Source organism: Hippocampus comes, unplaced genomic scaffold, assembly GCF_001891065.2.
Source record: "Hippocampus comes isolate QL1 unplaced genomic scaffold, H_comes_QL1_v1.1 scaffold77, whole genome shotgun sequence".
Lineage (NCBI taxonomy): Eukaryota > Metazoa > Chordata > Actinopteri > Syngnathiformes > Syngnathidae > Hippocampus > Hippocampus comes.
Window position 1 is genome coordinate 240,441 of NW_017805289.1, and position 26,698 is coordinate 267,138.

The 26,698-nt window shown below is 45.1% G+C and overlaps 2 protein-coding genes and 1 long non-coding RNA gene across 7 annotated transcripts in view; 1 reads left to right on the plus strand and 2 right to left on the minus strand.

The window, feature by feature from the left end:
- The window catches only part of LOC109516810 (reticulon-4-interacting protein 1 homolog, mitochondrial-like), a 7,083-nt gene extending 3,633 nt beyond the window's left edge, over positions 1-3,450 (minus strand). Inside the window, exons 1-7 of one of the 2 annotated variants that reach the window (XM_019871610.1) lie at positions 2,844-3,450; positions 2,612-2,763; positions 1,997-2,065; positions 1,781-1,905; positions 1,365-1,413; positions 1,094-1,230; positions 585-768 (exon numbers count right to left, since the gene is read on the minus strand). In XM_019871610.1, the coding sequence (XP_019727169.1) occupies positions 585-768; positions 1,094-1,230; positions 1,365-1,413; positions 1,781-1,905; positions 1,997-2,065; positions 2,612-2,763; positions 2,844-3,120 (993 nt within the window). In that variant the 5' untranslated portion in view covers positions 3,121-3,450. Of the gene's footprint in view, positions 1-584; positions 769-1,093; positions 1,231-1,364; positions 1,414-1,579; positions 1,629-1,780; positions 1,906-1,996; positions 2,066-2,611; positions 2,764-2,843 lie in introns of both variants that reach the window. The other variant, XM_019871609.1, reaches the window with a different exon arrangement.
- A 4,905-nt stretch (positions 3,451-8,355) lies between these two features.
- LOC109516823 (uncharacterized) lies at positions 8,356-11,380 on the minus strand. 3 transcript variants are annotated; one of them, XR_002168423.1, is made up of 3 exons: positions 11,201-11,380; positions 10,352-10,564; positions 8,356-9,283 (listed from the first exon to the last, which is right to left on the minus strand). It is a non-coding gene; the product is annotated as an uncharacterized LOC109516823 (long non-coding RNA). The 3 variants fall into 3 exon arrangements; XR_002168424.1 differs by having other exon boundaries at positions 10,352-10,535; positions 11,201-11,374; XR_002168425.1 differs by having other exon boundaries at positions 10,352-10,521; positions 11,201-11,371.
- A 2,534-nt stretch (positions 11,381-13,914) lies between these two features.
- LOC109516820 (sine oculis-binding protein homolog) lies at positions 13,915-26,146 on the plus strand. Of its 2 annotated transcripts, none has more exons than XM_019871623.1 (7): positions 13,915-14,237; positions 17,408-17,537; positions 17,728-17,922; positions 18,511-18,662; positions 19,792-19,887; positions 19,959-21,874; positions 23,901-26,146. In XM_019871623.1, the coding sequence occupies exons 1-6, from the start codon at positions 14,145-14,147 to the stop codon at positions 21,867-21,869; spliced, it is 2,577 nt and encodes an 858-aa protein (XP_019727182.1). In that variant the 5' UTR covers positions 13,915-14,144; the 3' UTR covers positions 21,870-21,874; positions 23,901-26,146. The 2 variants fall into 2 exon arrangements, with proteins under 2 accessions (XP_019727182.1, XP_019727183.1); XM_019871624.1 differs by having other exon boundaries at positions 19,980-21,874.
- The last annotated feature ends 552 nt before the right edge of the window (positions 26,147-26,698 follow it).

A 26,698-nucleotide genomic window follows, 5' to 3' on the forward strand; every position in this document is an offset into this window, starting at 1 on the left:
ACACACACACACACACACACACACACACACACACACACACACACACACACACACACACACATTTTTTTTTCTTTCACGCAGTCTATTTGATTTGAGTGCTTCCAATAGGTGACAGTAGAGGGCTCAGCTGAGCTGCGATGTTGCTCTTATGAGAGGAGCTGTGAAGTGAGGGTGTGACCGCTGTGGCTAAGGCCCTCTGAACTGTCCAGCTGGTTCCTGCCATAGACAAAAGGGGCCGGGAGGCTTGGCAAGAAACACACAAACACTGCTATTTGCTGGGAGGGGGTGGGGTGGAGGGGTGGGGGTGGGTTAACATTTGGCTGCAATCTGCACAAACACAGCATACTGCTGCTTCAGCAATCGGCGCATGCTCGGCGCCCACACACTAACGCCCCCACTTCCGACTGTCGCTTCCTCATATACTCCGCTAGACCAGCACTGAATAACGGAAGTGGACTTAGGACAAGTCTAAGTCACCATCCGTCCCCATCTGTCCAACAAAGTTTCATGTCAGGATTCGGTGGGAAACGTTTGGCTTCGGTTAAGAGTTTGGATTCGTTTTTTTTGTTATCTGAAAACGCTACCTGTATGACTTTGGTGCCCAGGTTGGATCCGGCGTCAACGAGTCCATCCACCAGGCCGAGAGAATCCGTTTTGAAGAGCAAAGGGGTTACCAGCGTGACGTACTTCGCCCCAGACCAGGGTTTGAGCAAGCCCACCGCCCACTCCTCAGTGTCCCCGCCCACGCCATCCAAAATCACGTCAAATCTGGCAATGCGAGACAATAACATGAGAAGTTTCTTTTGAATTTGCTAGGCTGGGAAAAAAAATACCACCACGATGCTCATTTGTTTCATCTTCAACGCTTCAACCGGGCTTGACTCATTGTGCACTCTGGTCTTAAGCCTTGGTATCCATGGAAACTAGAAAAACTAGGGGGAAAGTGTGGCGCATGCGGTTGACTGTGAGATGTCAGCAGGGTACATTAAGGCACTTAAATAGGAACTATTATGCTACTATTTGCAATGCTATTCAATAGTTAATAGCCATTTGCTTTTCTTTTTCCCCCCACAATCAGAGCAACGTCACGCACCTCTCCATCATTTCGAGGTGGTCCGCCGCATCTTCCGCAGTGTAGTCCACCACCTCGTCGGCTCCGAGCCCTCTGACGAGGCCCTCGGCGTTCTGAGAGCAAGTGACTGTAACGTGGGCACCCCAGGCCTTTGCCAACTGTCAGCACAGAAGGAAAGAAAACACTGAAATCATCACACACACACACACACAGACACACACACACACACACACACACACACACACACACACACACACAAAAAAGCCCAGAATCGGAACTTGTGACGTTTCACCTGAATTGCAAACGTCCCAACGCCTCCTGAGCCTCCAGTAATCAAAACTCTAAAAGAAAAAAAACATGTTCAATAGTGACTGGTGAAAGAAATGTGAGCAATTGAGAACTTGGCATTCAAGAAGAAAAAAAAACACTGAAATCATCACAGACACACACACACACACACACGCACACACACAAAAAAGCCCAGAATCGGAACTTGTGACGTTTCACCTGAATTGCAAACGTCCCAACGCCTCCTGAGCCTCCAGTAATCAAAACTCTAAAAGAAAAAAAACATGTTCAATCGTGACTGGTGAAAGAAATGTGAGCAATTGAGAACTTGGCATTCAACGACAAGTTGATTACGTTTTTAAAACATGATTAAAAGCAGCAGTTCTGGACTTTCACACTGTTCGACTGAGTTGAGCTTGCCTTTTATTCAAGGAGCTGTCTCTGCAAAGACCACCCGCATTAACGAGTGCAGACAGCGCAGTGCTGGCTACGTAGGGGATGGATGCCGCCTCCATGTGACTCAAACATTTCGGCTTGTGGGACACCTTTAAGAGATCATCAAACGTCGTGCATTTTCAACAGCTGCCGGAATGGTGTTCTCAATCACTTGAAAATAAAGTGGAGCCAAGCACTGACCTCAAACTCGGTCAGATTGACAAATTCTGCCAGGCTGCCTTGTTTCCACGGGGGAACAGCAGCCCAAACCTGAAGCACAATCGCTTTGAAATTTCAAACCGCTGTATCTTTAAATCTCATGAATCAGTTGACGCTGAGAGTTCATTAGTCATCCATAGAAATAATTCTACGATGATGTAACAAGATTACACAAAGAACATTTGCGCATAATTGTATTGTACATTCGCTTCGCATGGAATACTCATAAGTGAATTACTCCCCGCACAGGGATGTTAATCCACGCACAAAATGATATTATCACATTCTACATTATTGATGGGTGGAATATTATCATAAAACCGAATATGGTATTTTTGACCAAGTCTATCCTTTCTTAACTTTCTTCATCCCCCCCAAAAAATTGAGCCCAGGATTGCGACTTTTCACCCAAAGTCAAACTATGATCCAAATTTGTGGTACAATACAGAAGATCAACTGATGGAAGAAATTGGAGGTCCAACAGCATCCTGCCACTGATTTTGTTCAAGCAAAGTGGTTCCACTGTATATTTTATGACTCATGCACATTTGAAGCAGCCAAAAGTCAAACGCCTAGTCAGTGGGAACCACCATGTACCTCATCTCCTGGAACAAAGTGTGCAACCTCAGATCCGCAGTCCACCACAACACCAGACACATCTCGACCCAGGATCAGAGGAAAACCACTACCATCGTCCATTGTGGAAAATGGGTCCTTTCGTAGCTTGAGCAATTTAGCTCCATACCCGGCTGAAATTAAGAAAGTCATGTGATGCTTAACAATAAGTCAGACTGCTGTCTACGTGCTTTTTAGTGAACTGACCGCTTACCTCTCATGGACACATCCAAAGGGTTGAGACTGGCAGCGTGCACTTGGATCATCACCTGGCTGGACGAGGTGATCGTGGGCACTGGGATATCTTCAGAGTACCTGAGCATTTCGTTCGTGCCAAACTGGTCGATGACCCAGGCAGACATGCAGCTCTGCGCTCGCGAAGCTGAAGTGCTAACATGTTTTCGGAAGCACCGTCCACCCCAGGCGACTCGCGTTTGGGTCGAACTTGCAGTAGCGATTCTGAATATGGGGAGCAGCCTGGCGTGTGCCATTGCTAAGGACAGAACCTTAAAACCGTCCTTCAACTGACAGTAGCTACAAGGTCAGTTTTTGACACATAAGCCTGCCTGGAGGAAGACACGGGACAGTTTGCGATCCAGTAGCATAAAGTCCTCCCTTCAAAGTGAGAAAGAACGTCAAGACAATTGTTTTATATGGTCAAAATTAACCGGGTATAATTGAACTGCTAGAACGAGTGTGAAATTTCGCTATAGCGGGAGTAAACGTGGTAAAAACAAACACCGAAACATTGTTTTTTGCTAGCTAGGTGGCTACATGACACTTAACCTTTCACCTCCCAGCAGCAGCGAATCACGTTTCTCGATGCTAGTATTCTGACCAATGGGGTCGCGAGGCTTGTCCTGACGTCACCACCACTGGGTACTGATTTTCCTTCCGTCACAGATGAGACAAAAACACAACAATTTAAACTTTAAATTGTTGTGCTAGCGAGAGTACTAAAGAGAGTGTTACTAAATAAATAAACCAACACCTAACACAAGAGTGTTCCCGCTATATTCTGGCTGCATCACAATCTTAATTTATTATATTATTTGATGCGAATATTCCGATTAATGACGTCACTACCACTCGGTAACACCTGTTCAATGTACAGTATTGGATTCATACAAAACAGTTAGTACAAAAAAAGTAAAAACAACGTAAAAGTGCACAATAACCTAAAAAATGTGAAAATAAATAAAACAATGACATTAAAATGAGATGAAAATAAAAATCCAGTATTCCCGAATCATACACGACCCTAAACGAAAAATAGAGAGAGAAAGACAGGAGAGGGCACTAATTGACCAATCATTATCTGGTTATTCTAATGAGTCGATTCAGCACGAAACCAAGCAAGACACAGTGCTGTCATTATGATCACAGCTCCCAGGGGAAAGAGGACGCACTGGAAACAGGGTGCTTTGTCTGCACAGGCTCATTACAGTGGGCCTGCCTAATGAATTATCACCCCTGACTGATGTTCACATAAATAGAATCCTGCTTTACTGACACTGCAATGCGAAAGCAACCTCTTTGTCAGGTTGGAGCATTAAGCCGACTGGTTAAAATGAAGCACTCTTATACTATACTGTGTATTGTACTTCTTAATCCTTGCAGTTTATTTAAGGCAGACTTATCAAAGCCCAACTACATTTGCCCTACGTTTCACGTTAGCTGTGCAGACAGTGAAAATGAGCCACATCCGTGATAGAAATGTCAGTGCCTGCTGTTGAAGTGGTGGAAGGAGCAGAGGCTGTGTTGGGCAGGTGGGCAGTGAGTCAAGCTGCAAATGAGATAAGACCATTTTAGCAACAACTTTGAGCACGGCGTTTTGATTGAGTTACTGTTATTGGTTTTATTTCATACGGAATATATGTTAAAAAGTGCTCTCCTTGGAATTTAAAGTGCGCTTCCCCCTTTTCATTATTTTTTTATGTGTGAGGAACACTCCATGTTTCATAAATAGTATGGACTATGCTTTTTTTAAAATGTTTGGGTGTTGTCGACAGCTGAATGCAGTTCAGACAAAAAAAAAGGGTGGTGCACCAAGCAGATGGTCAGTCATTGTGTACAGTATTATTCATGTGCACTGTAAGGCGCTGCCTTCTCATGTGGCTTTCTTTCAGCGCACCCCCCACGCGAGCGGAGGTTATTGCCATGCAACAAACAGGTGCTACCGTACAGCATCAGGTGTCCTTCCTAAAGGTTAGACAGGGATGGAAGGATTCTGCGAAAGTGGGGGCCAAAAGGGGGTGGGGTGTCCTAGTTATGCAGTCGCTCTCTGCGGTCCCTTCAGTTTGGTTGCCATGGACAGCAAGAGGGACATCGGTGCTCTAAATCGGGGACCCAACCTGATTTGCTTATGAAATCAGGTTAGCTCTTTGAGCTCACTCCTGACGTGTTAAACAGGCCAAACAAAGCCCACAAAAGGGAGAGCGTCACTCATGGCAGAGTCAATATTCATTCAATATTTCTATGAAACCCTTCATGTGTCGTTTGTGTTCACTATTGACACAGGAAGAGGCAAAAAAACAAAACAAAAACAAAGAAAAATCATAAATTCACAGTGTGACTTGACAAGGGCCATTATACAGCAGCTTTCCATGACTGGTCGTTTCCTTTGTTTGGTTTCCACGGCAACCCCGGATTGGACTCCCTGAAACCAAAGCCGGCAAATGAGCAAACTAATTGCCGTCTGATTGTCGAGCCACTTGTGACGACTGAAACCAAACTAAACAACTTATATTAGAGCTGATGCACTTAAACTGTCGGTTGGTACAGCAACCCGCACGGGCCAAACAGGAAGTGCAGGTGGCCATCTGGCAGGAAAGAGCATTCAACTGTCCTTATCCTAGCCTCACCTCTCATTTACAATACCAATGATCCCGAAAGCCCCTCTTTTTATATTCGGTAGACTCTCGTTTCAAAGAAAGCGATGGTGGTTGTTGTTTGCCACGGGAGGGCGGCCTTGCAAATGTGCGAGTTATTTGGTTTGCAAGGATTTAAATGTGTGTAAATGGCCACAGTCAACATGTGTGACATCACGGGAGCATGAAGCCATTTGAAAGAATTTGGGTCTGCTGGGGTGGACATTTAAATGATGACAAGCAGGTCAACTTCTTTAAAACATACAGCCTGGCATGCCTGTCGCGGTGTTTTCACATGTCTTATCTTGGAATAGTTTTGCGACACAGCGTGAACTCCTATGGGGAAATTAGACACTTATCTTTACATTTGGTAATTATGAGTCACCTCAGACATGTGACACTGCGATCTGAATTATTCACGAGCCTCACGAGCAAACTTGTACCTGAAGTCTACAGATAAAATTCTTGAAATTCAACAAATGTTAAATTCCGGTTTGGCCCATATGGAATTAGAAATTTAATTTAATGATAAATAGAGAAATAGTTGATGTAGTCTTGATTTACAAATGTCGGTGACTGCAGCCAAGAAGTTTGAAACGACAACTCCAGTACTGCCCACATTTATATACTGTGACATGTTTAAATAGTCTTCTGGATCCCTTTTCACACCTTTGTAGGTATAAGGAGACTGAAGTTTACATGTGGACACGTGTGTTGACATTGTCTTTGTTACCACGGCAACAGCCTGAATAATTCATCGTGACACTCAATGATTAAAGGGTTTTTTTGGGGGTGTTGTGCGTCACATCACGAGGGATGACTGTTAGTCACACTGGTCGATGAGGATATAAGATTATGACAAGTGGTAGTCATCTCGGGGGGGAACAGAGCACAAGGGAACTGAATTGATTGTCTAACAGGAAATGAATCAATATGCTGCGTCAGCCTACAGAGGTTTGCCGTGAAATGCTTCATGTGATTGTTGTAGCAATTGCTGCTTTCGTGGTCAACCCTAATTGACCAAGTTTTGCCGACCACCTCATGAGGTTCACGTTCAACTTGAGTTCAAACGACGGCATGCTTTTAAAGGAATACCGCTTGCTTTCTTGGTCCTAGGCTTGAATAAACCAAAACTTTTAAAAATCATCATCTGATGGTGAAAGTGTAATGGTTTGGGGCTGCTATAGTACTCCAGGACCTGGAGGACTTGCCGCAAGAATATTCTGCAGGCAAATATCCGACCATCAATTAATGCTTTCAGAATTTAGATCAGGAAAGGGGAAAAATATATTTTCACTTGAACAGGACAACTACAGTACATTGACAACTTTGGGATGACACTTTTTTTTTTGGGAGAACAACGCAGAGCTAACAGTTGAAATAGGAAGGATCCAGAAAAGGGATGTTTAATAGACTGGCGGTGTTGTGCAGAGGTGAATAGTGCACAGAGGATTGACAGACAAAAGGTTGGGATAATGAGTCATGAGGGACGGCTTTACTGGTGCTGAGGCATTTCCGAGCACCACGCACCTCGGTCTGCCATCACAGTGTCCACTATACCATGTCTGACATGTTTTAACATGCTGACGCTGTCAACTTCTATCGAGTTATTAAAAGAAGAAAGGGCAATTTTATAGGCATTCTTAATTTCATTTTAATTACGTGTCTATGTGTGGCATAGCAGAGAAATGCACATTTTCACGAAGACTGTTTTACATTTAAAAAATGTAAAATGGAAATGTATTCCACAACTTTGTTTCCAAAAATCATCGAGAGTCCAGTTATGTTTGTTAGCAGGGCCTCACACTGACTAAGTTGAAGTTGGAATTTTTGAGAGGCCATCAGGGTGTGCCAATAATGAGAGTGCCCACAAGTGCGCGACAAAGGAGGCTCATCTCACATTTGCTAAAAATCATCTTGATGATCCGCAGTATCTTTGGAAAAATAATCTGTGAATTGACAAATTAAAAGGTGGACTTTTTGGGAGTTGCGCGGCTCATTACTTCTGGTGTAAAACTAAGACTCCATTCTATGGAAGTAAAATCATGATCACAGTCAAACATGATGGTGATAATGTGATGGTCTGAGGGTGCTTTGGTACTTCAGGACCTGGATTGGTGCAAAAATAACCCAGCGGCTGGGTTAAAAATGAATCATTTTAATTTATGTTTGACCCAATTGTTTTGCATGGTTGACATCCTGTGATAAAATTGTTTAAAACTCAATCCTTCCTTTCAGTTTGGTCCTTTATTTTATTTTTACATACACATGCAAATCACACGTTTTAGTGTTAAACACAAGACAACCGAATTTTTGGTCCCTCGAAGTTCTTTAAATTCCCTTCCAATCTTTTACAAGCATATTTAACCTTCAGACTCAATGACAAAACAGATTTGTTTCTGCTGTGACACAATGAAGTCGTCAAAGTTGGACACAGACAAGGCCCGTGCTAATTTGTTGAGACTATGCCTGTATTCCCAAAATGCCATAGCAATTGTTGGATTACTCTGGCTCTGGTCCAAAAGATCAGTGGTGCTTTCATGGAATGCCAAATCCATCTCTGGATTTACAGTCCACCAGCTGCCAGTCTAGACTGCCTGGCAGCCCCTTTCTTGATGGCCAAGACAGCTCCACAGCCTATTAAAGCAGCTGTAGCGGCCATCATTATGTGCAAATAACTAATTCAATAGCATGGAGGGCTACGGCATTTGTGAAATGGTTCCTATGATTGGGGGTCAAAGCAGTCGTCCACCCAACCATCCATGTTCTATACGACTGATCCTCATTTGCGCCTGCAGCAGATTTTGGGTAAGAGGCAGTGTACAACCCTGTACCAGAAAAATGAAACCTTGTTCTTTTTCAACAATTTATTGTACAGAATTCATAAATCAAACTCATACACAGGACATTTTATTTTGTACAAAAAATAAGCTTTAAAGGGGGAATCAAACATTAACCCCACCCATGTGGTCAGTCATTTCCTGGGTCAGCCTGGAAAAGGAGTGGTGCGTGTGTGTGTGAGAGGGGTTAATTGTACAAAGACCACAACTCTTAAAAATGACAAGGCGAGAAGGACGAGGCCCGCATCAGAGTAATTGCTACATACAACCGACATTTTAAAGAAAGATGGAGGCGCCAAGTCAAAAGGGGAACCAACTCATTTGGCTCATGCAGTTATTAAATACTAGATATACTCTTACACTTTAGAGCCAAAAGCCATTGCAGTATTGATAGCCTGGTGGGGTTGAAGCCATAGAATAAACCAAGTGGTCCACAATTTTAACACGTGACATTAAGTGCAGCGCAGAGCATCTTCAGCGTGGCAATGGTGGAAAGGCCAAAGAGAAGCAAGCTGCATTTTTCTTCATGTCGTGCAAAAAAGGGGGCCTGAGGGAATCAGCCTGCACCAACCTGCCGGAAGTCCCACCCGCCCATTTCTTGATTACACATTTCGATTATGAATATTACTTAGAGGTGTCCATTTCGGTTCGTCTGGTGCAGGGTTGATGGTGGTGGAGGTGGGTGTGGGGGTCCAGCCGGAGCGGGTGGGTTCTTTGGGAATGGGCAGCTTTCAAGAAAGGCTCTGCAAAAAAGAGGCCGCTCCGACGAGGATGATGAGCAGGGCGGAGGAACAGGCGGAGGTGTGCAGCGAGAAGCCTGTTCCGGTGGGGGAGGAGGTGGAATTGGTCGAGCCGCTGTACATGTCTGTAGCCATGGTGGGCATGCTGCTGTTGGAGGTGGAAGTCATTCCTGTGCTGGCGACTGTGGTGTTCTGGGAGACCACCTGGAACCAGGGGGCAGGATGAAGACAGATACTTTTAACATACAGTATATATACATATGTGTGGGTGTGTGTGTGTGTGTGTGCGTGCGTGTATTAGGGTTGTAGGAAAAAACAATTTGAATCTGAAACTCAGTTTGGATTAATAGAACTGAATTGTTACATTTTAAAGTGTACCGTCCTTGAATCGACGAACTGTAATGGAGATTTACGGAGAGCCGTATCAAATCGTCTTTTATGAAACATGCATGGCAGTTGTAAATAGGGTTTGTTGTTGCTGAAGATTTGTGTTTTTTTTTTTACATTGAATTTATTTTCATAGTTTGAGCTTTGGCGGCCCTTTGAGTTGTGGCATAATATAAATGACAAACGTGACTGATATACCATATTGAATTCAATCGTATCATACTCCATGTACAAATATTTACTGTTCAAAGCGGGGGAGGGACCTATTGAATCAGTATTTGAACACATCTACCACACAATATTCTAAACACTACCCCGCCCAAAAAAAATATATATATATCACTGGATACAAAAAAATATAACACTTAAAACTACAAATGCACGTATCCATTTGCGAGAGGTGCCACACCCCTGCTCTAAATCAGAAGAGTCATTTGAGGAACAACATTCAAATGCATTTCAAAATATATTCCAAACAGATGTGAACAATCTGATCTAATAAGAAAGCCTCCTCAACCGTTTCAAACAATTAGCCCACACGCGTGTCAGGTTTCTTCTGACACCCAAAGTAACTTTAGATGCTCTCGCCACATTTGCACAGGGGCGGGCGTCACACAGCATCCGAATCATCAAGTCTTAGGCGTCAGGGCAGCAAAGTAAAACTCATCCGTAGAAGCGGCATCTTGATCATAATCCATCTTATTCGCATTAATTCACCATTGGGAAATCAATATAATTCGGCTTTTTGTCTTATCAGGACGTCATCAATTTCTTTTTTTGCTGTACTTTCCGATCTTTAAGGCTATCCCACATATGATGACAGCAATACGCTTAATATCACACACAAACCAACAAACAAAAAGAATAGTATAAATGCAAGCCTACCTGCGTTGATAAACAAATGGCATAAATGATCACTCCCAGGTGGACGATGGTCATTTTGCACATGTTGGACTTGGTTTCGAAGAAAAGTGTCGTGCAGGAGGCGGTCAAGTGCTTTTTGTCCCTCCGTTCGATGCTCGTGCCTCCAATGGTGTCAGCGGCTTCCCAACCACCTTTTTATACCGTCCTCAGCCGCTGTGATGTCACCGATAGGGACTGTAGGAGGGGAGTACAGAAGAGTAGAATGACGTAAGCACCAATTGTATACGTTTCCAGACAATTGGGAAGTCAGCTGGGCATATTAGTTTTAATATGATTTTACTTTTCTCAGGGAAGAAAACGACCCATCGAACTGCCGTCTGTTGCAATGGTGAGCATGATGAGCAGGATCCACCCCCCCCACAAAAAAAAGCGTGGTGACCGAGATAATTTGTAAAATATATTAATCGATTTAAAAAAATAAAAACAGTGACGGGGGGGATAGTGTGTCGTACTTGACCTGTTGCGCGTCCGTTCTGGGGGCATGAAAAGCATGGCAACAGCGACATCTAGTGTCCAAAGCGAAAGCGACTACCGGTACATTGAAAATACAAACAAGGAGTGTGGCAGTGCTGCCCCCTTCTGTCCCTTTTACCTGGATGTAATTTTTTTTCCAATTAATGAATAAAAATAATTGTCATAATTACAATAACTTATTACATTAAATTGGATTCCAGTTTGGTTGTAGTTTTAATTCTGGGCCCTCTTTCATCCACCAGCGCTATAAAAATATTGTAAAACTGTAGCTACGTTGTGTTAAACTTAGCTGAAGACATGCACAGGACCCACAGGTAGACACACTGAACTCCTTACAGGTTTCTTGTCAGGGGAGAGGGCTGCGTTCAGGAGGCAGGAAGCGAATGGCAATCAGAGAAACCAAAACCAAGGCGTTCCGGAGGCCCAGGTCACAATAGCTGGGCAGCAGAGATGATGACAGGCAAGTTAGGGGACAAAATGGCAACATGCAGCTCTTCAGACTGGCCTTTATGCAGTAGAGGAGCGTGTGGTTGACAGGGTGAAGACTGGCAGGTGTGTCGGTGAGACAGGTGCAATGATTGGGGAGACGCCCAACCCACACTGAATTATGGGAAAGGCAACCAAAAACAGAACGGAGGGAGGGGCCACACAGTGGAACATTGAGGACAGACACAATGGATTCTAACACGGCAACACCACAGAAAACAATTTGTACCTCTTGCTCGCTCCCTCACTTCTACCGACATCCACACGTGTGACCATAAAATAAAAGCACCACTTTCAAAATAAAAGCACTAGATATTTGATGTTTTATTTTGACTTCATGGGTCACTGTGAGGATGAGGACCAGTCGGAAACTACGGGCGGGGCAGATGTGGCCCCCTGGGTGTACATTGCCCAGATCTGCCCTGTTGAATAACTTTTTTTACATCACATCAGGTCATCATTGCTCCCTGTTGCCCAATACGTGTTACTGTGCACCACTCCTTACTACAGTGTGTTACTGTTTATGCTGAGGACAGGCTACACAAGATGTTCCAGATCCTCCAAATTGAGAACGTAAACTCACTGCGATCATGTATCCACGGACATTCTCTAACTCAATCCAGATGTTAGGCGACTGAAACTTTAGCCCCTTTGGACAGCCCCGCGTCCCCTGTCATTTGTGTAATTGGATGGCTGAGGAAACAGAGCTTCACTGCTTTAAAAAAAAAAAAAAAAACATTCCCAACACCCCCCCTACCGCCCACCCGCCTTCTCTCTCTTTCTCTCATAGAAAGGACCATCACTCCCTGCAGAGGCACCAGATGTGCACTGTTATGGAGATGTGGAGAAAGAGGGGCCCTTTTGTGAGGCATCAGATAAGCCCCTGTTCCCAAAGCAGGGCCGGATCAAGTGTCATCAGTGGGTCTACGAGGAGGGCGAAACCCAAAACCTGTGCGCCGGGTCAAATTTCTGTTTACATGAGCGGGCTGCCCGGATTCCTCCAACCAGAGCAGATCGGGCAAGACTGGAGACAGCGAAGAAAGCGCTTGTCTTCCTGTCTGTCTCCCCTTACGAAAAAGTACACCCCAAAGGCCATTTTTAAGTACACTTTAAGAGAAGCGCTTAGTGTATGGTGAAGCTGTAGTATTGCCGTTGATGAAAGTTTTTAGGCTCAAAAGATTGTGATCATAAAACTTATGAACTGTACAGGCCATGTTTTTGGGAACATTTTGTGTATATACATATATATATATATATATAAGCGCTGTCAGTTTAGCGCGAGACATTAATTCCACAAAAATGTCACAGATGGTGTCCAGTAACTCACCCAATGGAGTACATTAGTGAAACTAAAGGAACGGAAATGTACCCCTCCCGTATCGGTCCTATTTCTGAGCTCGCATGCAAAAATAATCAGGTAAAAATAATTCCGTTCAAGCAACACAACACGCTTGACACTCATGTTTATGTTACCGAATGCAACTCGATCGTCCCCATCTTTTCCTCACCGACTGGGAAACACGATAGGCGCAAGTTCGTTGCCTGGCCTTTAACATCCAGAATAACCACGGCACTAATGTTTCTCGTCAAAAACCTCCAGATGCGTAAAGCCGTACAGACCAAGACTTCACCTGACTTTCACCTTTTACGCATCTTGACCTTGTGGATGTTTCATGTGTTTTACACTGGACATGCTCTGATCAAAAGGATGCCAAGTGGAAAAAGACCCCCCCCCCCACCCCACCCCACTGACTCCCCCGTATCATTTAACCCGCAGCGGCCTTATCATCTCCTTCCTTATTTTAGGACAAGAGACAGTGTTTGTCCTGTGTCCTCAGATAAAACACAGTCTTTGCATTCCTTATGAAATGTATCTGGTGAGATTTGGGAGGCAGCGGGGGTGGGTGCCCGGTGTTAGGTTACATCAAATCAGAAGCCTGCCCTCTTCCATCCTGAGGGGCGGGGAGGCAGCATCGTAAAAATTTGTATTTAAACCAAGAGCAGGCTGTTTAGCTTTCAAAATAAAAGCATAACAAATGGGTACTCCGTAACGGGAAATTTAAACAAGCATTATAAAGTATTTGAAGGCAAATTGTGACTATATCGCTTTCATCTTCATATTTTTTAAAAAATATTTGAAGTCTCACAAACTTGTAAATGGTTTATTTACCGAACCTCAGAACTGTGAGGCAGACGTGCAAACCACTTGCCTAACATGCTGACCGAACTGAAAGTACCCAGTTCCCATTGACATATTTTTACTGACTACCAACCATGTGAACAACTGACTAGTTAACCTTAGATTTTCGTTTTCCGCCCAAATTATTCTATTAGTGCGCAGAAATACAATCGTGGAGAAAAAAACAATAATTCTTAAGAAACGTCCGACTCGTGTACTAAAATTACTTACTAGTGAGGACAAAGTGTGTACAATTATCAAATAGATGCTCAAATGACTTGCGATATCAGCTTACAAATCATTTTACCATAACGTTTTATTTTCAGTCCTAACCGGAAGTTGCCCTTTGCCTATCAACACTAACTTGACGACGCAAAAACTCAGCGAGCTGCGCTGGTTCGCCAGTGGAGCCTCCAGCACGGAGCGCGCACGCATGTCCCGCGGATTCTTTTTGCGTGGAGCCCCAGATAAGGAGCCCCCACGTTTGGGAATGACAGCCGCTGTCACTGTGAGTGACAGCTTTCACTCTGGCCCGCTCCATTGATCCACCGAATTTCTCTGACGGCTTGCCACATCCAACTTCAATCCGAACCGGATCCACCACAGACCGGGACTATGCCAGAGATGGAGAAAGGGAGACCGCCAGAAAGTAAACGCAGCAGGAAACCCGCGCATCCCGTCAAGAGGGAAATAAATCAGGAGATGAAGGTGAGAGAGAGGATGTTGTGTCACTTAATAGAAAATCCCTTCTTCCTATTTAAGTTATACACTCACAAATCACTGCAGGACTAATATACTGAATGCACTTCTGATTCATTTAATGTGACAGACCATAACTTATCAAGCTATCTCTTTTCAACAAGTGTTCACATATTAATCTAACCCAATCAGGAAATTGTAATTCCACTGCAGATGTTAGCTGATGGAAAAAAAAAGTAGGTTGTCCCTTTTGTGACGCGGCGTCAGGCCAGCTGTGGCCCCGACGTGCACACAGTTGTGTCCACTGGAGACCCAGATGTGCGTCACTTCTTCCCAGCCCCCGCTGGAGTTGAACTGTGGGGGCGGTGGTCAGGTTGGGACATGAATATCCCCAAATGGACTCACGTCAACCTCACGCTCGGTGGCAAAACATGACTTAATCACCACTTGAACATCAGAGATGTTCGCCTCCTCAAAGGTTCTCCTTGTTCTGCTAATGACAAGTCAAATCACAGTCAAAGGCGCAATTCGCTCCCACCATTATGTACACATTACTGCATGGAAACCTATCCAAGGATTGTGTGCTTTGTTTGGGTTCGGACAGTGGTTATTTGAGAGTGTTGGTAAGGGATATCCAAGGCTCCTTCAAGCCCGCAGCCCTGGGAAATCGAATTTTTTTTTTTTTTTTTTCATGAAGGAGGGGATGATTTTGGCAGCGCGGGAAGGAAATGTGCTCTTTTTTCACTAAGTGGTTTGGACTGTGGAGTTTTGATATCCAGACGAGGTGTAGTGTTACGAGCTCCACTAATTTTAATCAAAACATGCGAAACGCTATCCTCGCTTGATGTAAAGCTTGCCCCCGGTTGGCTCTCTGGGTCAGCCCCCGGTTTGTTGGCTTTGGACACAAATCTGGCTGCGGTTTAGGATACGGCCTGTCACTCTCACAAAGCAGATGTTTGTCTGAACTGCCAAAAAAGAAACACAAACAACACTGTGGGAAGGGTGGACAGACAAAACCGGTGAAAGAACGTCAGAGTTGTACATACATTGACATTACAGTAGATCATTTTCAGGGGTACAGTGGGTGTGCCACTGGAATTATACCCTGGATAAGTGGCTTTTACACCTTGGGAAAATCTTTTTTGGTGCTCGGGAACAGTTTTAAGTCAGAGTCCAATATGAAACCTATCCGACATAGGGGTACAGTAAACCTCCATTTCTGTCCAATCACAACAAATCTACAGTAATATATTGCACAGGTCTAGAAAAAAAGTACACGCTGTAACCCACTAAGGGACCCGATATACCGTCCCTTAAGTTAGGCTTTCCAAATAACCCTTTCAGGGACGGCGGTTACTACAGTGGACAGCTTATCATGTTATCAGGTTACAGGGTACATGAAAGGGTTAATATGTGGTTCTGCAAACATTTACCTTGGACAAAAGCTCCAGCTATCAATAACTGTCATGATTCTGTCAGATTTCTGTCCCGACACAGTCAGAGATAGAAGTACTGTCCCATCGGAGTGCAATTCCCAAGACTTGACCTCAGAACATTTGGGTCACAGAACGGGTATAAACAGAAATATTAGAATCCAATAATATACCATGAGGTGTCAGTAATATGTGTACTTGGGAGGTTCAGCTTCTTTCCCGAGGGTCCAATCTACGCTCGTGAACCCCAAAGGGCAAATCACTGGACTTTAACCCTTTCAGGGACAGCGGCTACTACAGTGGACAGCTTATCATGTGATCAGGTGACAGGTTATCATTATCAGTGCACGAAAAGGGGTGAAGAGTCACTGTTTGGATATTTTTCCCTGGAACAGGTACTGTGTGATATAACTGTATGGGTGACAAGTCAAATCTCTACATTGGATGGTAGCACAACAGTGCGGGGAGGGATATTCAGGTTGACTGTACCCTGAGGGACTCCAACTATACTCCTATTTCTAAAGCTCTGGATTGTCTGAAATCAATTCTGTTGACCCTATAAGAATCTGCCAATTGAGTGTATGTGTCGAGTCCTTGAACTAACAGAGGTACGATGGAAAGCGGGTAACATACTGGAAGGCAGGAGAACAGATTTCTCATTCCGCTGAGGTCCGGCCCAGTGTTGTCTCTGTAATACATCTGTTTCAACACCACATTCAAACTTACTCCCTCCATGTCAGGCCCAAGAGCGTAGCACCAGACACCGGATACTTGACTTTAATCATCGTTAGGCATATTTAGCTGGATATGATACCGCTGCTCTCGCTCGCACACATACGCAGCAGAAAGTGAGCAAGTCAAGGGAGGGATCCATTTCTTTTGAGGGCCCCGGTACAGAGCAGAGGTCGGAGTGAGGAAAGCGAAAGGAAGGGAAAGAATGTGTTGTCGGTACTACGGCGCTTCGACGCTGCCGCAGCAGACTGGCTGTGTTGGAAAAGGGTGAAACCCGAGAGGCCGGACTGGGTCGGGTGTCAGGGCTGGAAGGTGTCGGGGTGGAGGGGAGGATGGCAAACATGGGGAGGATGGATGTGAGGTGGGGGGGGGGGGAGCTGGGAGAAGGAAGAAAAGCGGGGCATTTCCGAGAAGCGTGGGACCTCACTGTGGTGTTGGGTGTCCTACTCTGATTTCTGCCCATTCTGGATCAGATTTCTCCTCCAATCCGGTTCCTCCAAAACCGCAGCGAGAGGTGGGTGGATAAAGAGAGAGACCTTTGTGCTTTGATTTATTTATTTTTCATCTGGTCGTAATAAAAAAATACACAAAAAAATAAAAAAACGAAGAAGAAGAAGAAGAAAAAGGGGGACCACACATCTGCAGCTAAACCGTTTTCTTTTCTCCCGCTTTTTTTTTCTAATTAGATGAGATAAACAAAGGATGATTCATAGATCTCACGCCGGTGTCGGGTTTTAAACCTTTCCGTCTCAGATTTAGCAAGGGTAAACAACATGAATACATCATGGAAAAAAGTGTCATACTGGACTCCACTGTGCTCAGATTCAGTTCTCTAACCAGGCTGGAGCTGAGAAAGAATCCCTTTCATTCATTCGCCGGTAGTAAGTTCTGATTATGTTTAGCGTTGGATAAAAACTCCCACCGCAACCATATAAACAATATTCTATCTGTTATTCTTTACACATTGAAAAACAATGCTAATCCGCCACTGCTTCTCCTATTTGTCCACTGTAGACTTTTGCAGAAAGCACGATGAACGAGCTTCTGGGATGGTACGGCTACGACAAAGTAGATCTCCGAGACGCCGAGGCCAACGAGATCAGGAATTACAGGGAGAGGCGGCAGCATGTGTCCGTGTTGAAAGGTGAGGGCAGTTGCTTGACTGTAATTGAGAGAAGACTTTGCCAACGGGTTCTGCGGGTTCTACTGACATTTTAATCACTCAAATTTATAGCGTCATCTTTCAATCAAGATTCATCTATTATCGCTCACCACCCTTTTGGAAAGTTGATGCAATTCGTTGATGGTGAAGATGTTTTCGCGATCTCTTTCAGAAAACTCATTGCCAAAACCCAAAAACGTGGACAGCAAAGTCAGTCACTCGGTCCTCGCGATGAAGAGCGTTGAGAGGGAGTCATTCGGCGTTCCTTCGTCTTCCTCTTCCTCCTCATCAACAAACACCTCCTCAAGAACGCCCATGGAGCAAAAGAGCGCGCCCGTTATCGTGCCGCTCATAAAGCCGTCAGCAGGTAGCGAGCATTAAAATGATCTTTCATGCAATCTTCCATATCGTTTATCCTCGCTCGGTCAAAAACCACAGAATAAAAATTAGCTAGTTCTAAAGAGGGGCGGCGAGGGGGCTCGCCTAATGTTTAGCGAGAGATCATTCCAAAGCCTTCTGACCCTTCATTTAGTCCTCGGCACGTCTAATAGTGTCCGGTCTGCAAACCTGAGGCACTGGGCAGGTGCATAGCGATGGAGGAGCTCACAGAGGTAAGGTGGGGTGAGGCCATTGAAAGATTTGTCAACAAAATAATAGACTCTTAAGTCTAAAATGCACAGGGAGGCATCTAAGGGAGTTCTGTGCTCCCTCTTATGAATACCAGTCAAAAAGGGAGCAGCAGCATTATGAACCAACTGGAGACGCTTAATGGAGGATTGGCTAAATCCAGCTGCCTGAGATGAAAAAAAGCCGGATTGAACAACAGCACCAATTTACCAGTCCAACTGAAACATGTATTACAGAATCACTTGAATTGATTCAAAAAAGTAGAATTGTGGTACATTTGAGTTTTACGCGTTGCACTGGTTTGACGGCGATTTCTTCTACCTTGCAGTGGATGACGTGCAGAATGTGCAGATAGTGTGTGTTTGGTGCCAGAAGGAAGGTGTCAAGCGCTACTCTCTATGCATGGGCTCCGAGCTCAAGAGCTTCTGCAGCGAGAAGTGTTTCGCCGCCTGCAGACGGGCTTACTTCAAGCGCAATAAGGTGAGCAGTGGCAGAACGTAGTGATTGTGAACATCAGTAAGTTGTGACACAGCTGAGGGTTATCCTTTGCGACGTGAGTAGAACCAGATAGCAAAAGACATCTCTCGACCACTCATCCTGCCAATTTTGGACATTGCCACTCAATCACAGGACTGGACTAACCTTAACCTGACCTTCACTGCAAACCTATCCCCGCTAACCCAAACCCAGGGTGCGGCGGGAAATCATTCAATTTCACTTAATTTGTCACAAAAAAAACACACAGGTCAAAGGTCATCCAGGACGCTTTGTATCAGTTTCTCGTTAATGGAGGGGGATCGCCCATTAGAGTGGCTTTGGTGTTTGGGGAAAGACCACAACAACGACTGGGAGGGAACGCTCGGATGCACACAGCATGATTTGTCACCTTCCATTAAGACATGGATATACCATCTCGAGGTACGGGGTGACATGCATCGATATCCCCTTTCGCCATTGATGTCGTCTATAGCGTGATGGGTTTATTCACAAGAGTGTCAGGACCAAACGGCGGTCTGGGTAGACTGCGTGCAACAAGCCTTCTACATTTTCAGAGGCGGGAAGGAGAGCAGTGTGGTTGACTTGTTGCTGCTTGTCTGAGAAGAAGACCAGGAGGCCTGAGGCGAGGTGTCCACTTTCAGTGCATACCTTACCTTCAGCTGCCTCACGTGTTGTAACTCAACACGACTCGGTGGGCCGGGGAACCACTCGGATCCACAAAAAGATCGTCTTACACAAATCCAGACAAATTCCCTTATTAATACTGGCAACATTAATATGACGGTACATCAGTTGCATTACCTCACTGCTTGGTTGTATATGCGTATCTATTTCACCACATAATGATTTTCCCTTCGCTGAACTGACCTTTAGGGTTTGATGCCATTCATGGCAGGGCAAATCATTTCAAGTTGTTTTTTTTTACGCTTGTTGCCAGAGTTTTTCAAATGTGATTTGCTGGCCAAAAGATCGATTCCACTCTAGTGTGTTTTACAAGCGAAAACACCGCTACAGTTTCAAGTTAATCCATCACATGTGTGAACTCAAGTTTGCTTAACTGCTTGACGTTGATTATCTGTGGATGTTTCATATTGTGGTTTCTACCAATTAGGCCAGAGATGAAGACCTCCATGGGGAGAGATCGCCCCAGCACTCCCATACGGAGGACTCACCCAGGCTGGTGATGAAGATAAACAGCAACGTCAGAGTAAGAGGATCCTTAATCAACAGTTTCACACCGGTAATAACATGACGGATCACCTTTGTGACCCTCCACAGTCTCTTTCTCCTGTGTTGCAGGTGTGCGATTGGTGTAAGCATGTCCGCCACACCAAAGAATACCTGGATTTCGGATCGGGTGAAGAGCGACTCCAGTTCTGCAGCACCAAATGCCTGAATCAGTACAAGATGGATGTGTTCTACAGAGAAGCTCGAGCGGCTCTTACATGCTCAAGCCCAGCCAGAGCTGGCCAAGAGGGGAGATCAGACCACAATATTCTCGGGCAAAACCTTCTCACGCCAGAGTCTTGGAACAACACGAGTACCACAGGGGAAGCGCATCAAAGAAACATATCTCCCAAGGGCCCGACACCAATCCTGGGATCATCAGAATCATCCTCCGGGTCGCCATCAGAGACATCATCTTCTTCTAAGCTTACTGTCACTGGGCAGAGAACTCTAGAAAGGCCCATTCACCCTCCTCCACCTTCTGCTGCTCTAGAGGTGTCACCTCACCCTACACTTATTCCTCCTCCTCTTCCACGCCACCCACTAGAACATCCGCGGATGCCTCAAATGCAAATGCCCTTCATTAGACCTCCTCTTCATGCCCAGGGCCTCAGAAGCCCCCTAGCTAATGCCCACCATCCAAGACCCTCTGGTTCTTCATCCAGTCCTATCCACAGACCTCCTCAGTCTCCACACCTGCAGCCTCCCAATCCCTCCTCCGTTAACCCCCCAGGCTTGATGCATCCTCTCCCTCGGCCCTATTACCCTGGCTTACACTCTCCTCCACTTATGTTACCCAGAGGCCCTGTGCCAATGCCTCCCTTAATGAACTTTGCCATTCCTTCCTTTAGTCCTCTTCTACCCCAGCCCACTGTCCTGGTACCGTACCCCATTATTGTTCCTCTACCTGTCCCAATACCCATTCCGATACCAATTCCAGTCCCCTCCAAAACAAACCACGAAACCCCAAACCACACTGGTGTTATACAGCCTGTGCCAGAGGCAACAGACAGATGTAGATCCATACCAGCAAGGTTTCCATCCCCCGGGAACCCTGAAGGGAACGGCCAATTGTTAAACCACAGATTGAGTGGAAACTTGCCTCATGGTCTCCCTTCACCCAGTGACTCCAATTCCAAGGACATCGGTTGGGTTAAATCAGAGAGGCCATTTTCATCCCCATCGTCAACGTGCCACAGTGGAACATTATCTCCCAGAGCCCAGTACAACACATCACCCTCCTCAACACGCAGCTCAGAAGGACTGACGGACTACAAACAACAACAGCACTCAGAACGACAAGTTATACAATGGGTTCTACAGAGATCCCAGGTGAAGCTAGAACCCAACGTCAAAGCAGTAGTGGACTTCTCAGGGCTAGAGGAGTCAGGGTCTGTGCAGGGTACCAAATCAGGCCCACCTCCACCAACACAGCCCCCTTCGCTTGACACTGTATACCAACATAAGGACAGCCACACCTCACCTTCACACACTCCAAGCCCTAAAGTGAACAACCACTCATATGATGCCAAGGCTTCTGTCCTGAAATCTCAGAACCATGGTCCTAATGGGATTTCCTCAGTGCTATCCATAGCCAGTCCGGGCTCACCCTTACCCCAGAGACCACCCGCACCTACAGAGCCCGCACTAACCGAGATGGAATCTATAAAAGAAAACAAGTGCTCAGTTGTCTGCTCTGTACGGGTTGAGGGCCCAGTTAATCAGACAGAGGAGCCTTCAACAGCCAGTAGGGATACAGGAGAAGACCCACACTTGCCAGACGAGGACCACGCCTATGCCCTACCTACCGCACAAAAGACAGGTGGGACCACCACCCCACTACTCTTGCCCAAACTCAGGGACAAGGGTAGTTTAAGGAGCCCTGCTAATATGCCCAGTGCTGGAGACATGGAGCCAGCTTTGAAGAGGAGATGCCTACGAATCCGTGATCAAAACAAATAAAAGAGGTAAGAAATGAAAGTTTTAGGCGAGAGAGAGAGACAGAGAGAACACTTAATATGCTCAATTTGGCGCATGTCTGAAGCCCCAAGACTTGGAAAATAAATGAACAACTTTGGGAATGACAGGAAAAGTGGACAAACTACTGTAATAAATGCTATTGGTTTTATAAAGCCTCTTGCATTATAGTACTTAGCAACCCTTTCCTAAGTGACATGCCATGTTCTGAATTAAAAACCACCAATCATACCAAATATCATTTGACCAAGGGCCGGAAAGTCTGTGCGCAGACTCCCGTAGGGGAAACTGAATCACAGGTTTCACACGCACATGGTCACTAAACAGCATGGCGCCGAACGGAGAGAATCCTGGTTACCTGGCACTCTTCGGGGCTCTAAGGTTACAAACAGGGGGAAGGAGGTGAAGGGCACGGGTAGTGAGAGTCACTTTGAAAGGCGATCACTTTCGACAACCTGACAGTCACAATGCTTTGGTTGCCTGCCAGAATTCCTTTGGCTCCACTCGGTCGTGTGTGTAGAACATACACTTTTATCCCGGGTAGTTTGCGGTGCACCAATTTTTGGTCCACTTTTTTTGTATCAGGTGACCGATGAGCAAGAGATGATCCGGCAAACTTGAAATCAAACTGAGACAAATATGCTTCAGTGTCAATACAGCAAGTCAGATGATTTTCAGAAAGGCTTACAAGGTACTACTGTACGAGTATGACCCAGCTGGAATACAGCTCTGGAAGTTCTTTCGAAAACATATGGACAAGAACAGAATGATTCAATTAAGCACGTCATTGTGACACGCGAGCTTGGCTGACTCAAGCGCTCTCCTATCATCTTATTCCCCGTCTGCACCGGCAACTGCTGTTCGTTGCCAACCAGATGTTAAGTATAGCAGAACAGCCTCCTGACTTTGGACCTATCAAAGGGCCCTCTTTATTTCACTCGTCGACTTGGTAGTCCAAATGGCTGTAACACCACCCGTCCGCCCGCGCCCACTGGTATCTTGCCATAATGAGATCGTGTTACCGTATGTCCTGAGATTAATCCGCTGATATTTCAGACATGGTTTTTCATTTCAACCGCTCTGCTTTTCCGCTGCGTTGTCCCTTGAAAGGTCAACGGTCAACTTAAAAAAAAAAAAAACTATTTTCAAACGCTGTTGACAGAGCGTGCGCGAACCCGTTGTCTTTTGAAATAATGGTTTTTGGCACATATTTTGCGCGATTCCCTTTCACGAAAAGTGAGTGTTGTCATTTGTTGTGGTTTCCAGTGTTCCCTTAGTAACCGATACATATGAAATCACAGCGCGCTGCTTGTGTCGTGCAGACGGATTTATGGCCCGGCCGTTGTGTGTAACCAGAGCTGGCCGCTGCCCTACGTGAATGGCTTTAGCTCACCACCTCTGCGCTTTTGAGAGCAGCATTACCTTCCTCCCTCATTGTCATTACCGACCGAACGTCTTTTAAAATATCTCGCGCTCTTGACAGAAATGGCAGCCGACGGAGGGGGGGTGGCGCATTTGAGCTCAGGAAACGGTTGCTTTTTCTGTCTAAATTTCCTTTGCGTTTATTTGGGATATTTTATAGGCTTGTGTAATCCGAACCAACCACTTTGAGTATTCGCTGAGCTTTTGAAACTAAAACGCAATGAGACGGAGGGAGTATAGAACAGTTGCCTTCACGAGTGTGCGCCTGTTGGCATTTAATATGCACGTGTGTGAGAGAGAGAGAGAGGCCAGATGTTCTTAGTTTGATTGTGTAATTTATCAGTAGTGTCGAGTTGACTCAAAGTGTTTATATGACATTGAGTGTGCGTCTGTTGGCATTTAATATGCACGTGTGTGTGAGAGAGAGAGAGAGAGGCCAGATGTTCTTGGTTTGATTGTGTAATTTATCGGTAGTGTCGAGTTGACTCAAAGTGTTTATATGACATGGGTGAATAAATACATGTGATATGTTTAAAGGATCTCTTACATCTCCTCATCCCCGCCCACCTTCTGTTTTTTTTCCCCCTTCCCCAGTGGATGAAGAGCACCCCTGTTCACCAACGTATGGCAGTGCCAGATTCAGTACCCCGCCCTCGTGTGGACGGCGCCAGTGCTAACACCATCCCGCCTGCTCGCCACAGCCCACCGGTGTTGCCTAGCCTGTGGACCAGCAGGTAGCCAAAGCAGGAAGCCCAGATGGCCGCACGAAGTCTACATGCGGGGGAGTGGGAGGAGGGAGGCGGGGACCAAAGAAAAATGTCAAAGGCTAGTTTGCTCTGTTGTGTCCAAGGACTGTTTGATATGGACCATCTTTTTTTGACATCTTGTTAGACTATCCCCGAAAGTGTGTCGATGTTTGTGCACTCGTCTTCCTCAACCCCCCTCCCCCCCTCCTCTCCCGACTCCTCGCTCCACACTGCAGACAGGGCAGCGATCAGCCCTGTGTGGTCTTCTCAGATGGAGCCTGAATATGATCTCTTTCCAGGGGAAACGGCTTGTTTTCTCTGCCCAGCTTGCACAAAGAGCCACATTGTTCCTCTCCCCATATACCACACCGACTCCCCGATCCAGGTTTTGGGTTACCTGACCGACGTGGGCTCAGACTTCAGGAGGAGGGTTTTATTTTTAATTTTTTTTTTTTTTGACCAACAGCTAGAAATATAGGATAACCTTCTCTCGTCCATCTCATTACCCAATCCAAACAAACTAACATTTGAGTTCTGAGCTTGCTGCCTTTCAGAGAGGGGGGTGATATTTTTTTTTAATCATCACAGAGGAATTTGGGGTTTAAAACTGATGACTGAGCAGTGTGATAAGATGTCTGAATTTGACTCCTGTAAAATAATGTATAGAAAGCAGAGATTATGAAAGGGATTGCCTACTGGTACACAGTAGCTTGCGATGGTATGTGATCACTCTCGTGGTCCCGATGATGCTGGTCCATAAATGTTGTTTTACCCTTTCATGCACCCTGTAACCTGATCACATGATAAGCTGTCCACTGTAGTAATCGCTGTCCCTGAAAGGGTTAAAGACACGGCCCGTCGACTTTCACCTGATTTGTTTAGGTGTCCATTTGACCACATTTCCTTCCTTGACAACCGAGGAAATAATGACTGTTTTTGTTCATGGAGCAGAAGAATTTTTGGGGGGATGGAGCAGAATAATGCTGCCTTCAGGAGCTGTGCGCATGTTGCTCAACTTCCCGCAGTTGATGTCCTGGTGCACTTCATTACTTGATTCCACAGCGCCTCTGCTGGTTACAGCCAAGTAATGCATTCGCCTTATTTGCCTCAAGATGTGATTAATAATCAACAATCAAATTCAATCAATCATCCTTTTCTACTAAGAATACCCTAATGGGACAAAGTGAGCGATAGATCCTGCCTTTAAAAAAAAAAGGCTCTTATCTGATGATTCCAGAAAATAGCAGGCTTGTAATTGTTACCAAGTGCGGTGTTATATTAAACCATCAAATGTTGTACTACACAGCGATCAGTATTACAGTTCTCTCTTTTGGGAACACATCCTGAGATTTTATCGAGCTAGATGCTACTGGATGTCCAACACTTTTTTTTTTTTTTTTTTTTTTTTTTTTTTGCTAACTGATCATAGAGATATAAGATTTTTGTTCTAATAGCATATGGGTGAGACTCATGGGTTTAAACAAAAGTGATTTTCCTCAAATTATCAAGCCATTGAATCTCCATTGTGTTTATGCAGTTGAGTCAAACGTATAAATCTGACCTCCTGTAATCTAACTCTATACTGCATCCCCACTAGAGAGCAGTGTATGCTTTGGAAATGTTACTATATGCCTGCCTGTTTACATTGAGACAATACCAGGAACGTCAAAAATGCCACCAGACTGACATTACATGCCAAATACATTTTCTGCTATGCCATTATTTTATTTATCCTACCCATAAAGCACTATCACATGAAGAAAAAAAAATGCACAAGCGTGTCATCCTATTTGATGGGTCAAGAAGCCAACTCAGAATAACCATATCCAAATGTGACCCCCACCTGTGCCATCATTCCAGAACTACATCCACTTATGTGTGCTCGTCCGAGTGTAAGCATGCAACCCCCGTCACATCACCCCCCCCCCCACACACACACACACACACTCATTCAACCCGCCACGCTCACCACCACAGGTCACGCCATTATTACTGGAAGTCATCCTTGGCTGGCCAGGGGACTTGGACAACAGCTTGTGTGAGTCACAAAAAAAAAAAAAACAGAACTCTAGTCTCACACCATAGGATTAAAAAGTCAAACAAATGACTGCCAATATTGATTTTGTTGCACATTTTAACTATTGGCTGTTTTTTTTTTACACCCTTATGCTTTATGTGTGCTTACTGAAATTTGGATTAAAAAGTACTTTAGCGCCACAGTTTTGTTGCTATAACACATTTAGCCCACGAAATAGATATCACAGGTTGTTTGTCTTTGAACTATTTGTAAAGTTAAATAAAAGTTATTCTAAGAGCAAAAACTGCTTTTTTTTCAGTGCCGTGTCTGAATTTTGAACGTTTGTTTACAATATATGACGGCCAAAATTGTAGCTTCTAAAATCTATTTTTAGCAGCAGCAGCAGCATGTCTGTGAGGCTGCGCATCAGCATTCCTCAAATACTGAAAGTCAGTGAGTTGAGGCTTTGAAACAGATTGATGAGATAAGAGGGCAGGAATTCCGGCCTGTGGGGGCAAGGGTAGGGGTGTGTGGCGGGCTTGGACTGTGCAAGTGTATCCGGATACGGGGGAACAACATCGATGGGCAGGATGGATGAACAAATCGGGCGGGCTTAAGTCCTTGGAAAA

Coding starts and splice junctions, on each gene's coding strand:
- LOC109516820 (XM_019871623.1), top strand. CDS start 14,145: ATGCCAGAGATGGAGAAAGGGAGACCGCCAGAAAGTAAACGCAGCAGG. Junction 18,663..19,791: donor CTTACTTCAAGCGCAATAAG/GTGAGCAGTGGC, acceptor TCTACCAATTAG/GCCAGAGATGAAGACCTCCA. Junction 19,888..19,958: donor AGATAAACAGCAACGTCAGA/GTAAGAGGATCC, acceptor GACCCTCCACAG/TCTCTTTCTCCTGTGTTGCA.